The sequence below is a fragment of the Acipenser ruthenus genome, chromosome 29 (assembly GCF_902713425.1).
Source record: "Acipenser ruthenus chromosome 29, fAciRut3.2 maternal haplotype, whole genome shotgun sequence".
In the NCBI taxonomy this organism is placed as follows: Eukaryota; Metazoa; Chordata; class Actinopteri; order Acipenseriformes; family Acipenseridae; genus Acipenser; species Acipenser ruthenus.
The window spans coordinates 4799401-4817467 of record NC_081217.1 but is presented as its reverse complement, the minus strand read 5'-3'; the positions used below and the strand labels follow the sequence as shown (position 1 = coordinate 4817467).

At 42.2% G+C, this 18067-nt stretch overlaps 1 protein-coding gene across 6 annotated transcripts in view; it reads left to right on the top strand.

The window, feature by feature from the left end:
• Window positions 1–17821, top strand: part of LOC131702059 (protein NDRG3-like) — a 37154-nt gene extending 19333 nt beyond the window's left edge. Inside the window, exons 1-16 of one of the 6 annotated variants that reach the window (XM_059003676.1) lie at window positions 1954–2149; window positions 6431–6536; window positions 7217–7337; window positions 7498–7560; window positions 7870–7930; window positions 8177–8263; window positions 8463–8519; window positions 9000–9103; window positions 9475–9540; window positions 9710–9761; window positions 10129–10176; window positions 10747–10782; window positions 11270–11321; window positions 12204–12221; window positions 16215–16253; window positions 17052–17821. In XM_059003676.1, coding sequence (XP_058859659.1) covers window positions 2099–2149; window positions 6431–6536; window positions 7217–7337; window positions 7498–7560; window positions 7870–7930; window positions 8177–8263; window positions 8463–8519; window positions 9000–9103; window positions 9475–9540; window positions 9710–9761; window positions 10129–10176; window positions 10747–10782; window positions 11270–11321; window positions 12204–12221; window positions 16215–16253; window positions 17052–17221 — 1131 coding nt within the window. In that variant the 5' untranslated portion in view covers window positions 1954–2098 and the 3' untranslated portion in view covers window positions 17222–17821. Of the gene's footprint in view, window positions 1–1953; window positions 2150–6430; window positions 6537–7216; window positions 7338–7497; window positions 7561–7869; window positions 7931–8176; window positions 8264–8462; window positions 8520–8999; window positions 9104–9474; window positions 9541–9709; window positions 9762–10128; window positions 10177–10746; window positions 10783–11269; window positions 11322–12203; window positions 12222–16214; window positions 16254–17051 lie in introns of those variants that run through there. The other 5 variants (XM_059003673.1, XM_059003678.1, XM_059003674.1 and 2 more) reach the window with 5 other exon arrangements.
• The last annotated feature ends 246 nt before the right edge of the window (window positions 17822–18067 follow it).

The following is an 18067-nucleotide window of genomic DNA, read 5'->3' as shown; positions in this document are numbered from 1 at the left end:
GGGTTTTTTTTTTGTGTCAACTGCATTTTGCTCCTGAATGTCAATTGTTAAGTGCATGATAAATTCAGCTTTGCCATATTTTTCCATTTGCTTATATGCAGTTACCAAGAGGGCAGAAATTATAGCTGCACAGTAAGGGGTAATTATTTCTTTAAAAAAACAAAACACATATAGTCCTGGTAAATACTGATGGCTGTAGTGCATGGACTTGTGCTTCTCTAGTCTATAACTCTTAGCCAGTAGCTACAGTAGCAGATATCATGTTTTCTATTTTTGTCATCGTGGCAGACTCTGGGTATGATAATATCTGGAAAAAAAAAACAAGCAGGTGCATCCTCCAACCATTGTAGACTCGTAGGAAATGTATTTAGAAAGGAACGAACTCAACCTTTGTAGGTGAAATGTCAGCATCTGTGCTGAGGTTTGGAGCACGGGCCATACAGCTGGCTGGCATACTCTTGAGTCTGAGGACTGGAACAGTACGTTTGGCCACAGAGCAGAGCTTCCCTTGCTGTCTTGAGAAATGTTGCGGTTGCAGTTTGACCTAGTTGGATGCAGTTTTTGGTAGTAGGCACGCTGTCCTGTTTTTAAAGGTTTTCTGTTTTGTGGGTGGCCTGTCGTTGGTGCTCGTTTTATAGAAATGTTTAGTCGTTGATTAGTCGTTTTTCTGTGGTACAGAGTTATGGGGTGTAATCTGTTTGTGCTTTTAATTGTGCTGTTTTGGTGCAATTACTATTTAAAAAGCCAGAATGATTTGTATAATCATATTTATATTATCCCGTTCATGCATGTAATATTTAAAAAAAAATGTAGTTTTGGGAACATAATAAATCTATTTAATTGAACATTGCTTTAAATGGCAATAAAAATCATATCCTCATATGAGGCCTTCATGCATTTGCATTTTCCATAAGTCGCCATATAAAGACAAGAAGAGTTTTCTTGTGTCCGTTCCCTTTATGAGATCAGCGTGCATGAAAGGGTTATCTATCTGAGCTGTGTTGTTGGTCACTGACAGGAGAAGTCTTGTTTTGATGTTTCTGTCACAGTTGGGCAGCACAGCTCTGAATAAGACTCCTGTTTGGATTATTAATACAGGGCCCTTTGTGAATCAAGGTTCTGATGATCAGACTGTGGCATCACCGAGAGTAGCCTCAGAGACCAGGCCATTATCATTCCAGTAAGTGGCAATTAAAAGATGCAGGAACTGATGTCGGTTAAAAGTGCCGTGATTATCCACAGTTGTGTCCACTGCATATTTAGATTTTATTCAGGTAAACTAAATCAATGATTGAAGACCATTATGAGTAAGCATGCAGTGCAATTCTTTAACCTGCTCCTGCTGTAGACTCACAGTGACCAGTAGTGGAGACAGTGTGGCAAAGCCTGGGTAACACAATCTGAAGATTCTGAGGAGATCTGATCTGGGTTGGCTGCTCCTTTATCTTAGCAGTAGGCAGGCTGTTGACCAAAGCGAAGGTGAAAATAAATTCCATTGGGGCCTCCAGTTAGTGTTGTAGCAGCTGAGCAGGTGTTTCTGCTCCTCTGGGAGCCTAGTCAATGCAGTGATGCAGCATCCCTGCTTAGAATTGTGTCCTCAACATCGAGGGGCTGGTTTGAGTCAGGCTGCGGAATCAATTGAACAGAACTCTTGTCAGACTGTTCCTTAGATATATTTATGCTGCTGTATATGTTATAGTATGGATTAAAAAAAAGATATATAATAAATTACCACTGGAAATAGCAATGGTTAACAGACTATAAAGCCCAGGCTATAAAAACAGGGAGGCTTATTGATCTTGTTTTTAACTGACATGTGAAACACGTCCTTCTTAAAAGCCAGCCTGCTCAGTGACCGGTGCCTAGCTCTGCGTTTCAATGGCCAGCCAGCCCACCTGACCGTCTTAAATCCAATTAGGACGGCACACATCCCAGACAGCTCTCTCTGCAGTGTGCTTACCCAGCGGGAGCGGCAGCACTCAACACAGACTCTCCTTAATCCTCCCTTCTGCTGGAGGAAAATCCAGCTGCTGCTGCCTCACCACGCAGGATCTTTCTTTCAGGGTGGCCAAGGGCTTTTTACTGGCCTGTTTGCACAATGGTACCTGTCCTGGATTTAGACGAGATTTCTGGCACTGTTGTTGCAGTGGTAAGTTCCCGAGTAAGGGTTAAAGAAATTTAAAAACTGCAGTCTGTTGTGTCATTGTTAGCGTTTTATAATTCTAATCGTTAATGACTGACTGACCGACTGACTGACTGAGTGTGTGGTGGTGCTTTCTGCAGTGTGTGGTTTTGTTTGTAGTGATTTAATATGTGTCTAGCTTTTATCTTTCTGGGGCTGTATGTGTTAGGAGGGGTGGGGATAGTAGAGGAGACTTGGGTCAGGAATTGAATGAAAGGTTCATTGAATGAAACCTGTATTTGTTATCCTTAGGCCTGAAGCCATGCTGCAGTAAATATGCTAAATGCTGTCTTCTCTGCTGTCATTCATTCCCATGCCTGGAGGGAAGGGTTGGGCTCATTTAGATGAACCTCCTTGTATGTCACAGTAATTCCAGTGATGGTCTCAATTAAATCAAGGGTACCTTTATCCCATGAACCATTAAGAACCACCCCTCTCTAGTGTTTTACTACTGTAGCTCCTGCAAGGAATTTTGATTGAAAGGAAATGCAGTAGCGTAAACCTAGGAAGAACCCTGGCCGAATAGTAATGTATTATTGATGGTGCTGTACAAAATCTTTCTTGAGCTCAAACATTGTTATTACCAGTAGTTACTGTTACACTGAGCTAACTTATTAATATAGATCTAGCATCTCTAGCGCAATTTGAACAAAAAACGGTATCTGCTTTTAAATTCAAGTATTCTATAAGCATAAGCAAATGATCCTTGTGCATTATTCATTTTATACGGTATTTTATTTATTGATATATTTATTGTGTAGCACTGCAGGCCCATTTGAAGAACTTAATCATTTAAAATGAGTGAAACATGTAGAAAATAGTTGTTTTTTTAAGACTTTGAAATGGGAAATGTTTTCTCTATTGGTGAATGTGGTTTCTCCGATAATGTGTAAAACCTTTTAAAAAAAACCCAGACAACAGAGAGACCATTTTTCAAAATGTAAACAACTGAGTCACTGTACAGAGCTGGGTATGTTCCTGTTTTTTTTTTTTTTTAAAGTGAGAATGGTAGATTTAGTCAAGCTATTCCAGGTTGATATTTCAGTTTCGATCTCTTTTTGTACTGCAGCATGCTGACGAGAGAGGGTGTGCCCGATTGTGCGTTATAACGAATATGAGGGCAAGTGCAAGCCCTTTTGGAAGGCTATGCGCCTTCTGTACTGCAATGTAAAATGGTTCTTCTGAGTGTGCGTGGCAGTTTGTGCATTGTACTGCACGGCACGTGTGACATTCATGGTTTTAAGATACAAAAGCATAACTCGGGCTCATTACAAGACCACAATACACATTCTTTTTCTTTTGTTTTCAGTTGATTCAATGTGCTGATTTCCTGGTTTGCACACAAAATAAAAACAGGATATTGAATCCATCTTCGTTGGTGAAAATGATGCGCTTCTTTTCCATTACACCAAATAAAAGTCCTGGGTTATGACGCAGACTGTCCTTCCCTTCATCTAAGTATGCTCCGGCATTTCAAAACCTTGAATTACTGACCAGCTTCACCAAAATCTTAAGGTGCTGTACAGCAGGTCAGAGCCTTGCACTATTCTAAATGGGGGGGGGGGGGGTATGTGAATATAAGGAACGCACCAACACGAGGCTGAAAATGAAAGTGTCGTTATTTGCATATTTAAAAGAATATATATCATAAGGGGAAACGCAAGTTTTCAGTGAACTCGCATTGTATGCAGAACATTCATTACAACCGGTAGCGCTCCTAGCGATTTCTATCACAGCGGTATCCTAAAGCAGCAGCCCTTCTGCGTTGCAAACAAACATCAGATTGTTCTTTTATTTGAATTATTCATGCAGTAGTTCTGCCAGCCTTGATTGCAGCAGTACAGGAGCTAGTCAGGGTGCAGGTTGAATTGAGGCTGTGTGCAGTGAAACGGTGTGCAGCGGTACAGGAGCTAGTCAGGGTGCAGGTTGAATTGAAGCTGTGCGTAGTGAAACGGTGTGCAGCGGTACAGGAGCTAGTCAGGGTGCAAGTTGAATTGAAGCTGTGCGTAGTGAAACGGTGTGCAGCGGTACAGGAGCTAGTCAGGTTGCAAGTTGAATTGAAGCTGTGCGTAGTGAAACGGTGTGCAGCGGTACAGGAGCTAGTCAGGGTGCAGGTTGAATTGAAGCTGTGCGCAGTGAAACGGTGTGCAGCGGTACAGGAGCTAGTCAGGGTGCAGGTTGAATTGAAGCTGTGCGCAGTGAAACGGTGTGCAGCGGTACAGGAGCTAGTCAGGGTGCAAGTTGAATTGAAGCTGTGCGTAGTGAAACGGTGTGCAGCGGTACAGGAGCTAGTCAGGGTGCAAGTTGAATTGAAGCTGTGTGTAGTGAAACGGTGTGCAGCGGTACAGGAGCTAGTCAGGGTGCAGGTTGAATTGAGGCTGTGCGCAGTGAAACGGTGTGCAGCGGTACAGGAGCTAGTCAGGGTGCAGGTTGAATTGAAGCTGTGCGCAGTGAAAGGGTGTGCAGCAGTTGCGGTTTTTCGAAAGGGTACTTCCTGAGTCTGGAGGTTTTACGTTCTTGTGTTCGGGGTGTAGTGAAGTTCACCCATTGCCAAAAAAACCCCAGCACAAACCCAGCGGTGAGAAGCAGTGCGAGCTCTCGGGTCTGGCAGGTCTTCCCCTCAGGCGGGGAGTCCCAGGTGTATTCAGTTAGGGGGCTGTGACTGGGCTCTATTTGTTTACTGCACTCTTCTAGATCTGCTCTGCGATTTGCATAGCTTTCCAAATGTTCATCTAACAGATGTCAACCTAGCCGAGCGTGTGGCTGGCTTTTTTTTTTTTTTTGCACAGCGTTTTGAAAGCCTGTTGGGAGGACAGGTGCAATATAAAACTGTCTTCTGGTCACACAGAGTGCAAGCCTCAAAGCAAATCTGATGTCTGACAGATCAGTTCTGGTTTTCACTGATCTGAACAGCATGGGTAGCGGATGGAATGGTGGTATTCATTCTCTTTTCCAGTAGTTCTTTCTTTCTATTTGGTTTGTTCAGGTCTAGTAATTTTATCTAAACAGTGGGATATCTAAGTACCAAGTCATTAATTAAAACAGTTGGCCCCTCCCTGGTGTTTTACATATTGGTGCACAATGATCCGCCACCATTAAATTGGTCTTTTAAATTGCCCATTGATCAGTAGAAAGTGTTGGCCAGCAAGAACTTTGGGACCCAAGTTAAAAAGAGAACATAAATATAGCTTAATTTGTGCAATGCAATGCATTTATTGTAAAACATCCATCATTTTGGTAATTTCTGTCAAACTGCAGAGTGTAGCGAGGGGACTCCTGGAGCTTCATTGACTATTGGTTTACAGGGTTGGGTAACTCCGGTCCTGAAGGGCCATTCTAGACCAGGTTTAATGGTAATTAAGTAATTATCTGCTTTGGAAATTGGACCTTTGGCTCAGTTAAACAGTTAAAAGAAGAGCTTGGTTGAAACAAAGATTTGGTTTGGAAGAGTTTTGAACCAAGTTGAGAATGAGAATTGAGTGCGGATGCACATTAAATACACTATGAGGTAAATAGGAGATTGTGCCAGACCGCTAACCGGTCACAGACATTTTCACAAATGCAGATCGTTTGATTAAACACAGATGTCACAAGGCATTGTCGTGTTCCTGCATTGAGCCAGTACAGCTCATGCACAGCCTCACACAGCACTGATACAGGCAGAGGAAGATAAGGCACATTGATCAGAGACTGTTGGGCAATGTGTGGCGTCAACAGCGGCCTTTGCAAGGGATCATGACCAGGACAGGAAAAGCAAGAGAAATGAGATCATGCTGATACAGTTAACCCTTGCTTTTCTTGATGTTCTCCATTTTAAAATGCCCACTTCGGCAATCAGATTGATGGATTGATTGATTGTTTTATATCTGATGTAATTAGATGGAAACTTCATAGCACTGGCCATTCCCATGTAATTACCAGTAGATACCATTGGTAGCTATCCAGTTATTACCGTCTCATTACTTGATGTGCCCTGTAATCTGGAGTGCTGCCTAATACTGTTACTACTCCTGTTCGAAGAGATCCAACCAGCCATTGATTGTTTACTGTGAACCAGATTCAGCAGACACCAGATCTCTTACACAGCCCTGATCATTCCCAAAGTAGTTATCAAGTGGATTTTGTACTGGCAAGTATAATGTACAAATGGCAAGTGAAATTCATTGCAACTACATTTGTTTTTCGGCATGATGAACTGATAGTTGACATTTTACGACAGCTGCCTGAATTGATCTCATTCACTTCCAGGAACATGACATCGAGACCCCCCATGGCGTCCTCCACGTCACCATGAGAGGCACTCCCAAGGGGAACAAACCTGTCATCCTCACCTACCACGACATCGGGCTCAACCGTGAGTACCAGCCAACCACATATTGTTTCTGTCCGCTTGACATACCTTGTGATTCATTAATGAAACCAGCACTACTGCAGACCAAAACCCTAAAGAACCTGCCCACTGGCTAATAATAGGTCACTCTGCATAATCATCTATTTTCTTACTTGTTTAAAAAAAAAAAAAAAAGCAGAACATTTTGTGGTGGAACAAAGGTTTATGGTCTTTCAATCTCAAGACTTCCAGGAATGTCAGGCTAGGGTGAGTCTTTTAAAGCCTTTGGAAGTCAAGGCTAAAGGTTCTCCCAGCGCCTGGGCTGGTTTCAGGTTGTAGGAAACCAGGGTATTGGGAGTCAGCAATGTTCATTTGTTTATTTAAGGTGCAATCCTTATCTAGCTTTCTGTCAAGTTCAGTGCTGATTTTAATGCTAATTCGCACAGCGCCAGTCATAGATCATGTGATTTTTTTTTTTTTTTCTGGAACAAGGAATGTAAATACAATGGGCAGGCATTCCACAGTGCTCTGTGAATTTAGCTGAAAGGTTGTTGGAGAAATCTATAAGAAAAAAAAAAATGTCTGTATGCGGAAGGAGCTGAAGTCCGAATGATGATTAGAAACGTCTGAAGAGGTGTATGCCAGTGCTGCATTAGGAATGCAGTAGCAGGGGTGGTGTTGATTTATTGCAATCTCCTCCACAGATAAGTCCTGCTTCAACACGCTGTTCAACTTCGAGGACATGCAGGAGATCACGCAGCACTTCGCTGTGGTTCACGTGGACTCCCCCGGGCAGCAGGAGGGAGCCCCCCCTTTCCCTGCTGGGTGAGTCCTTACAGGGGCTTTTTAAAGCTTGGTATTAGACCTCCATTATAATCCCTTGATTGCGATCCCAACGCTCAGACACAAAATGTGGGACTTCATAACCAATAATACTGTGTGTTAGTGTGCTGCTGTCCAACGCTGTGGTGCTCTTTCTCTGCAGGTACCAATACCCTACCATGGATGAGTTAGCTGAGATGCTGCCTTCAGTCTTAAACCACTTGAAGTAAGTCGATTCGCACGACACACACACGCCTAGAGCCTATGCTTGTGACTTTATTTCGTTGTTTCAATTGCAGCTTTGAGTGACTCGCTCCTGCAGTGACAGCATCGGTATTCATTTCGTTTTTTTCAGTGCTGTCATGTTTTGAATGCGGCACTGATACAGTTGACTAAACCTCTTTTGCTAGTAAGCACCTACCTGTGCAGTTTGTATCTGCACAGCAAGGTTTCAGGGTAAAGGCGGCTCATTATTTTTGTCTAGGGACTTAACTGGAATGAACTTTTAAAAACTGCTTTCCCTCCTTTCTTTCAGCCTGAGCACTATCCTTGGGATTGGAGTTGGGGCCGGGGCCTATATTTTAAGCAGATTTGCAGTAAGTTCATCAGGGGTTTATTTACGCTGCGCTGCGCATGTTTTTTGTGTTGTCGAGCAGTGACATTAAAACTGGCAGTAAGGTAGTAAAATGGCTTCCTGCACAGTTGAAAGGTAAGGTATCCAGACCACCTGGAAATAAGAACGATCCTCCACATGAAAAGTATTTCAGTACTGATATAGTAGCATGCTGCCCTGTTATAGTAGACTCCTCTTTCTGAAGCCTCTTGTTTCTAATTGCTTCCAGTTGAACCGGCCTGAGCTGGTGGAGGGGCTGGTGCTGATCAACGTGGACCCCTGCGCAAAGGGCTGGATCGACTGGGCTGCTTCAAAGGTGAGAGTCCAGGCATGGCAAGTGCGTGTTCACAAACCAGGGAAGTGGCAGGAGTGGTGATAGACATTGGGGTTAGAAGAACGTTTTAACCAGATGAAACAGCAGGTCCATCATATATCTATAAAACACTAAGCTAGACACCTGCAGTGTTTTTTGTATGAAGTCAGCCCTGTTTTTATTTTCTTTCTTCGTTTTTCAGCTCACAGGCTGGACAAGCACCCTGGTGGACACTGTGATGGCTCATCACTTCAGCAGTGTGAGTATGAGCTGTTTACCTGCAGCAGGGATTACCTCCTCTATGATCCGATTGAGACAGTGCTGATCCCTCCTGACAGAGAACATGTGGCATTGCCAGTGCTTTCTCCCTCCACCCAAACTAAAACAAGCTCCAGGAGCATTCAACACAAGGCAAGGGCAGGGATCTTCAAAGATCTTCTGCATGTCACTCAAATCTCCTATACGCTTGGAAAACACTTACGTTCTCATCTAGCTCTGTACTATTTCAGGGAGTTTTTTTTTTCTTTTCAACTGAGTTGAATTTTTGTCTTGCTTTTATTAAGTCATTACCCTTTGGAAATGTTGCTATGTCTCGTGGATCTGTACCTCTGGAAAGACTGCTGTACTAACAATACTATGGTGAATGGGTTTAATGGGAATTGGGTCCATTTGTGTTCCTCCGTTGGAGAATGGGCATCTGTTTCTACTGCTCAGTGCTTCCTCTCTGGTTTTAATACAGGAAGAACTTCAAGACAATCTGGAACTGATCCAGACATATCGGCTTCACATCTCCCAGGACATTAACCAGGACAATCTGTATCTCTTTGTCTCTTCCTACAACAGGTACATAGCCTGCACGCTTCACTGAGACAGGGTCATAGTCATGCATACAACAATATACACTTCCTACAACAGGTACATACCCTGCACGCTTCACTGAGACAGGGTCATAGTCATGCATACAACAACAATGCGAAGTACAGTTCAAGTGTGACTCAGAAGGGAATGCACCTGCTCTCCTCCAAAGTCCTTTTGGAGAGTCTAGATCTGACCTTTGCATCTTATACTGTAGTTTTAATGTAATCATTTATTATGGCACAAACATGACATCTGCAGGTAAAACCCTTTGGATGATGGGACACTGTTAGCAATTCTGCACCTGCTGAAGAGGCGGCAGGCGCTTTAGAAATTTAATGTTCTTTCTATTGTTTTAGCCGCAGAGATCTCGAGATCGAAAGACCTGTTCCTGGACTCAATGAAGATACAGTGAACACACTCAAGTAAGCATAGGTGGTTTCCAGTTACCATTAATGTGCACACACTCTATATTACAATAATACCAAAGTGAGTCATCCCTGTTCCTGAAATGCAGATACAGCAAGTAGCTCCAAGGTAAGGCACGATGGGGGTTGAGTTCTGTGATAACGCCCTGTTTCTGTGCTGTCCCAGGTGCCCTGCCTTACTGGTAGTTGGAGACACCTCTGCTGCAGTGGAAGCTGTGGTAAGTCAATTTCCTTTCATAGGGAAGTCATTCAAAATTAAACTAGTTAACTTGTCTAACTAGGAGGCTGCCAGTAGAGAAATTAAACAAGTACTACATTCCTACACTTTAATCCTTTTGTAGTTTTCAAACAGTCGTCCAATACATAACTCCGTAAATGTTGATATTGTTCAGAAAGAGAGATCACATGGCACTGGATGCTTCCTGTAGAATATTTATTAAACTGTAAGTGGAGGAGATGAAGAGCCACAGGACCGGACTGAACAGCCAAGGAGGAGTACTCCCCTGGTGCAGGCTGGGTAATGTTGCTTGGTTTTATTTTCACTGTACTAGGATGTTAAGGTATTTTGTTCTTCTTTTCTTGTAGGTGGAGTGCAATTCCAGACTAAACCCAACAAAGACAACTCTATTGAAGGTAGGATATTCTATATTAATGCAGTAGTAGCACAACCTTTTTCTAAAGCGAAGTCCTGCAAGCACAGGTGTTTCTTTTCGCAACTGTAAACACCTGCTTAGCCTAAGGACTGCCCATGTATGGAAAAGTTCCTCATCTTAACAATGATTAGTACCTTGCAATTGCTGATTTGCACAGTTTGACATGTGTCAGAGGGATGGGAATAGGACTCCTATTGCATAACAGTTTCTCCCATTCCAGGTTTTACTAAGAGCTTGATCAGCCTCAGTTTACAGGTAACAAGCTCAGGCGTGTGTTATTAAACTCATAGTAAAACCAGGAATGGATCAAACTGCTATGTAATGGGGGTCTTACTTCCATACCTGAGAATGCCTGTGTGGTACATTACATTAATGAATGACTGGTCTGTTATGAACCAGGATGCTCCCTCCCTGTATGGTTTTCTGATACTTGCTTTAACTACAGTATATTGCATAGGATCACACAGTAGTTTAATCAAGTTCCGTTGGTTAATTCCCTTTGCATTCCTGATGAAAATGTTCCTGTGTTGATGATGTTGTTGCTTTACAGATGGCAGACTGTGGTGGGTTACCTCAGGTTGTCCAGGTCAGTACTATTATAAAACTAAAGCGATGTATCATGAGTACTCCTGTATGATGTTTATCTAGCTAAGAGCGCTGATGGAGCAGCAGTGTGAAGAGGGATTTGTAGATGGGTGCTCTTTGAATAGAGGTCATGTAAAGAAGTGCTCTTTCTAGACAGCGCCCATTTAAATACATGTGGAAACATGTGGAAACATGAGATGGACCTGTGTTGAACCTATCTTGCCATGTTCTGTGGCTTATGTGCCTTGTTTTGGGACTTTGATTTTTACAGCGTTTAGCTTGCGCCTTCATTACCATGTAATTACACTGATAAAGGTATTGGCAGAAACAGACAGAGATGAGGTTGCTTTCTATTTTATTGGGCAGTCTAAAGCAATGGTCTTATGCAGTTGACAGCTACATAATGACGTCGTATATTACCATCCATGTAACAAGTTTTAATTTTAGAAAAAAAAGGGGGTTTAATGAAACATGTATTTTCATTACAGCCCGGAAAGCTGGCAGAAGCCTTCAAGTACTTTGTGCAGGGAATGGGCTACAGTAAGTTTTCACCTTGATTTGAGATTTTTCTAAATGTCAAACATGATGTGCATTTTGTGTTCTTGTTTTTTGGTCAAATGAATGTATGCTGTCTGTATGTACTGTAGTGTAGTTCTCTCAATGAGTCTCGTCTCCAGGGAGCTTCACGTCTACATTTCTTTTATCTGAACTGCTTTCAGTGTCTAGATTCTAACAAGGCCAGCAGGAACTAGACTAACAGGCCAGGGCTGAGTGCGCGTTGATCCTGCAACCTCATGTTTCACAGATGCTATTAATGGAAACGGAACGTAAATCGCCGCAGAGATGTTCATTTAAAAATTCTGAATCGTAGTTCACCTCTGCCAACCATTTTGCAATCTGTGTTTGAGGAGCTTCTTGTTGCCTCACATACCAGCCTTCTGGCAGCTCCTTTTTTAAATAAAATTTTGCTGGGTTACTCCTCCCTGGTCTTTGAGAGCCAGTTGGGTTCTGTTTTAACCCTTTACTGACCTGTGTATGTTCTCACCCCTTTTCAATGGGCACTAGGCAGAAAACAGTTAATGTCTTCAGGTTCAATTGAAATTGCTGACCCAGTGTTTTATAAAAAGACAGAACTTGCTTCCTCTTTTAAACTTTGTGTTGGTCATTTTCTGTTTTGTGAACAGACCACAATGCAAATGCATATTCATTTCCTGGCAGACCCTCAAAGATCGAAAGTAAAATAATAATGATAATAAAAACGATGCCACTAATAACATTAGTGTTGTTACTATCATTATTATTCACTATTTGGAGTCATACTTTTTCTTTCTTGGTGTGGGGATGGAGTGTTTTGCTTAAGTTGTATTTGACAAGGACTACATACACAACTGAAAACTAATTCTATTAATGTTTTGTTTGCAGTGTTGCATAACCACAGTCGTAAGTAATCCTCTACCATCCAAAGAATGAGGTTTGTTGCATGACCTGCACCATAGCCATGCAACAGAGTACTGGTTTTGAGAAACTTTCTCTGGGGCATGTTGTCTTTATCCTCTGGCTGTTTTTTAAACTACCCTTCCTCAGTCTTTGATTGACTGGACTGCTCTAACGGGGGGATAATGCATCCCGGATCAATTGAAACGGTTGAGGTTGAATTGTATTTCACCTGTTGTTTTAAGGAGTTTCTACCTTTTATAAGTAGAGGTAGAAAGCTCTTAGTATAAAAGTATATATGCATTGGAAGTAGTGTGTCATGTTTAAACTTGAATAATAAATAATTCCTCACAATCAGACATCCAACAGGGATGGTAATAAGACTCCTATTGCATAGCAGTTTCACCCATTCCAGGTTTTAATATGTGCCCCAGTGTATGGGTAACAAGCTCAGGTGTGTCTTATTGAACTCAGAGTAAAACCTGGAATGGATCAAACTGCCATGCAATAGTCTTAATTCCATCCCTGTCCAATCGCATCAACTTCCAGGGTTTTGGTAGCCAAAGAAATTCAGAACACAACTCGGGTGTACCTTGTAGTGTGAACCAGTGTCATTAGTAAGAGACCTCGGGGCGTGTTGTTCTTTTGACTGATCGTGGCACTACATTTATTCCAGTGTATGTAATACCACGTTCATCCAACAACAGCCTAGAAGTGGCATTTTAGGTGTTTCTGTTATACACAGGATATTTCATTTCTGGTATCATCCTCCAGAATATTATTTCTCATTATTTATATTTAGTTCACTTCTTTTGCAGTTTTCAAATTTAAAAGGATTTGAAAGCAACCTGGGCAAACAGGATCGCTTTCAAACTTGGGAACAGCCTGTTTGAGTCTTCCTGATGTCGGTCGCATGATTTTGTGGTCCAGGTTCAAACAGGATATGTGGCCCGTCTCGTGGTAAAGGGCCTCAGTACTTCTAACAGATCTGGGGTCAATTCCAGTTCCAATTCCAATTCCATTGTTTGCTGAAATTACAATTTCAATGATATTTTGTACAATTAAAGTTACAATTATGCTGCATTAATTACAATTATACTAAGGTAAAATAAACAACTTTGCACATTGACGCGTTTACTGTATTCTAAATAAGCAGCAGTAATCGCAGCTACAAATACAGAAACATACTAGAGAACTTTAATTTGATCAATCAGTGAAATTATGCTGGTATCAAATAGATGTGTAATTGAACTGTAATTGATAAATTATATGGTACAATTACGCAGGCGTGCCAAGGTTCAATTACAGTTACATTGTAATTGCAATTGATTACAAATGACACCGTTGTGTTTGATCCCAGGTCTAGATTGTAGTCCTGTTGGCTCTTAGGGACCGGTGCTAGATGGTTACTAAGCAGCAAACAGGATGCTTCTGGAGCAGGCTGGAATTAGAGGTTCCTTTAAGAGGAGGAACAGAAAAGGGCCCTCACCTTGAACTCTTATTGAACCCAGAGCATCTTGATGACTCACCCGACTGACCCCAGGAAGCACAAGCAGTCAACTGTTTCCCTGGCCTGAAATCGCTTGACGTTGCTTTAAAATATTTGATTTATTTTCAAAATTCTGGTTGCAACAAAGGTGCCTAAATCAGTGGTTTGGGTTTTAGTTTCAACCAAAAAAGAGTGCTGTACCCCGAGGGATTGTCTCCGGTTATCTGTAGTCGAGAAGGCTGTGAGTGCTGTAGTTGATGTGCACTAATGGAAAGCTGATTTTAACATGAGTTGTGGTCATGGTTGAAATCAAAACCTGGATTGTTAGGGGTTCCAAAGGACTGGAGTTGAGTACAGTCCTATATGCCAGCTTTTTACAAATCCCATCCAGACTATTGGTTGATCCAGTACATGGTTTTTATATATAATTTATTTTATTGTTCCTGAAGTAGTCTGGGGTTAACTCATCTGGGGTTATCTGCATATACCTTTAAGCAACAGAAGACCTTACAATATTTAAACTTTGATTTAAACCTGAACCGTAATGCCCCCAGCGGATAAGCCTTGTGGGAGGCTGCTATAGAAAACCCCAGACTAAGGTCTTGTGACACCCAGCCCCTTCCCTCCCCCCCAGTGACTGGAAACCTCATGTAGTCACAGTTACCCTCCCACAGTGTGTGGCTCTTGGAAAACAGTATGGTTCAGAGCTGCAGTGTTCTTCTCACTTACTTACAGCACCGACTGAATTGCATTTTTTTATTCGCCAATAAAGCTCCTTCTTAAACTAGATGTTGTATAGGCAAGCCAGGCTACAGCATTCGCACAGCATGTTACATTAAGGGCTGCTTTTGTTATTTAAACCTAAGTCTTCCTGGGTGAATCCAGTTTGAACACTGCAACCCTGCACCGTGAACCAAGTCTGCTTTTTACAGATGTATGTTGAAAGCATGTCTTCTTGCATCATTTGCGAAAGCAAATGCAAGCGCCCTCCGTTCTTTTGGGTGACTTTACCACCTGCTGTGAAGATTGAATGAGTGAAGTGAGCTCTGAAGAGTATTTTATTCCAGTTCCTGGGTGAATGGGCCTCTGCCAGGGATTCATCTTGACTTCACAGGAAGTGAGTCAGCCGTCAAAAAGATGTGATTAACAGAAATTCCATCCGAGCCAATGACGCCTGGTCGGTGTTACAAGAGTAAATGCTGCGCTCCCTCATTGTAACGCAGTCGCTGGGTCCCATAGAGACGCCTTGATGTGTTTTGTCATGGTATTGAGTGTGAAAATGGGAGCCATAACTATACCGCATTATAATGCAGGGAATGTTATTGTCCATCAAATTCAAATTTAATTCAATGTGAGTATTCTCCAATTATACCCAGCTACTAACAGGCTTGTTGAGGACCAATGGCACTCCACACATTCGTGTAGTGCGTGGATTAGAGTGAGGGTTAAGGCTTTTGCAGCTGCTTTGACTCTGCCTGTCTCCAGGTAACATGAGGAAATTGTGTTCCCTTCCTTTTCTATTTAAATTACATGCATGTGTCTCTCCCCCTGTGTGTGTGTGTGTGTGTGTGTGTGTGTGTGTGCGCCAGTGTGAAGGTTGTATTTGCCAGCAGGTTCACTCCGTGCTCAGTGAAGAGAAAGGTTTATGAAATGCAGTATCAAAAACAAAGGCAGGTTGAACCAGCACACGGGTCTCGAAAGAGGAAAACCACAGCGATGCTGAGTTGATTTTATTTATTATCACGCTCTAGAGTAAGGTGCAATCGTCTTGTTTGCAAGAAAACACACACAATCATGCTGCCCTGCAGTACAAAATGCAATACATACATACAGCCAGGGAATATTAAACAAAATCTAGAAAATTAGCACACCTTCAAAACCTGAAGCAAGCAACACAAAGTGCTTTTAAGTTGTTGTTTGATGTGCACGGTCATTATGCTTTCGAATAAAAGATTCCAATCACTAGGGTCTGAATGCAAATGTCTGATTTGCACATGCGGTGCAAAACACTTTGGTCAAGTTCGATCTCCGCTCCCAGCTTTGAGTAGATTCTTGAGATTAATAAAGATGGTTCTTTTTAACAGTCGCACACTTCAAAAGAAACTGACTCCTCGGATCTCAAGGCTTGGGGGAGGAAGCCATGCAGCTCTCTGCCATGCTCTGTAACCCTTCAACTGCATCACAATCCTGGGCTAAATACCTTTCATTAGCTTTGGTACCATTTTCACTGTGTTCCTGATCATTGTGGAGCATGAGCTCAGATTAGTCTTCCTTGAGCCAAGGGCATTAAACCATCAGCCAAACCTTTAGCTGCTTAAATTACAACTTCAAAGACTGAGCGCTTGGGTGAGGCAGGGGAAATGCTAGTGAAAGGTTTGAATGTAGCACAGGAAAACAGGAGCAAGGGTTGTGATGCCGTGTGAAGGCTCGTCTATTAATGTGAATCAATAACCTGAATTTGTTCCCATGTCCTTCCTTTATTTCTTCCTTCCCCCTCTCAATGCCAACAGTCCCTTACGTTCAGCTCAGCCACTTGAACAGCGAATCAGGTACCAAGAATTCGTGCCTTCAGCACAGCTGCACCAATTCCTCAGCGTTACCATCTTTACAACAAGCGCTGTTTTCTTTCAAACTTTTATGCCAGTGCTAGTTACCTTTTATAATTTCCATTCTTGTTTTTTTTTTGTTTGTTTGTTTCTTGTTTGTTCCTCAGCATGATCTGTGTTTTATTTGTTTTAGAAATGTGTGAAACTGATGTAGAGATTGCACTTATTGTTTGTACACATTCATTTCTGTCTGGTTGCATGGTGTATTATACATACCAGTATTTTTTTGTTATATTTTTGGTTTAAAAAAATAAATAAAACATTTCCTTAGAAAGATTCTTCTGAGAGAATAAGTCCTAAGTCAGGCTATCCCAGGGCATGGGAGGCAGGGGGTCATATTGCTGGTGAGACTAAGTTGGATCCCAACTGTACAGAGGAGTCTGTAACAGCCAATGCCCTGAATTTAAATATAAATGCTTTCAGCATACTTATCTTTGTCCAATAATCATGTGTGCAGCACTGATGCACATTGAAGGTGTAGGTTGCAGTCTGTACTACAGCCTTTGCGCTTGTGCGGTCCAGTTACATCTCTGCAAACAAGCTGGACTGATCAAAACCGTGAGTGTGCTAGTGACTGATCTGTACAGTGCGGCATAGCTATGGGACCCAATTTATCTCTACAGGGTGGATCAAAAACAAGCCAGGAAGCTGAATTCGCTGCCATTTTGATCCTCCTTAAATTCGAGCACCTCCTTTTGAAGTCTCTAACGCAGCTGTTCCTGTCTTCTCTGTCCTCCGCAGTGCCCACTGTGAGCATGACGCGTCTGAACCGCTCACGCACCCACTCCTTGTCCAGCGTGGGCTCAGGGGACGGGACTCGCAGGAGCTCACACACCACCAGCCAGCTGGAGGGGGCGGCTGCCGCAGTCAGCAACAGCAGCCAGGCCCGGACCATGGAGGTGTCCTGTTAAACACAGAGTCCTCCACTGCCGGCCAGCACTCCACCCCCTTCCCAGCTCCCCTTCTGCGACCGTTATACATATATATTACAGAATATAAAGGTTCCAGTACAAGACCTTACAACCCTCCACAATGTACATCTTCCTGTTTTCTCGTAACGTATGCATGGCTCTGGTAGCACTTCCCCAACACCCCTTTTTTTTAATTTTTTTATTTAAGATATTTGTTATGTTGTTTTTTTTTTGGTGTTTTGACTTTTATTTCTGCAAGGAACAAGAGTACAAAAAAAGAAAGAGTACAAAAAAAAAAACCTGTTTTATCTTTTTCACAACCTTCAGTCAAAATAGACTCCCCGCCTTTCTCACACGCACTGTTTTTTTTGTTGTGATTTTTGTGAATTAAATAATTGCTTCCTTCAATTGCAAAAATGTGAAAATTGTGTTTTAGTACTGTATATTTTTATGCAGCATTTAGTACGTTGACAGTGTAAGTAAGAGCAAATTGCTGGGATTGTATGTATAAACAGATTCTTGCAGTTGTCTTGGTTTATGATTTTGATGTTTTAAAAGCACTAGTTAGAAACAATAAAAATAAATAAAAGATCAAATGTCTTTTTGTGTTTGAATCGTTGCACCTTTGTGAAGCGGGCTGCAGTTTTTCTTTCTGTATTTGCCGCCTGTATTGTGCTGTTACTATGGGTGTCATGAACAGGAAACACCTTAGAAACTGCTTATTAAAGTGTGTATTAACAACATATTCATGGGAGAATCCTTTAGCCAACAACAAAGGAACCGTAGTGGATCTGGGGCTTGAATTGGGCAGCCAATCAAACGAGGGAGATCAACATTCTGATGGGT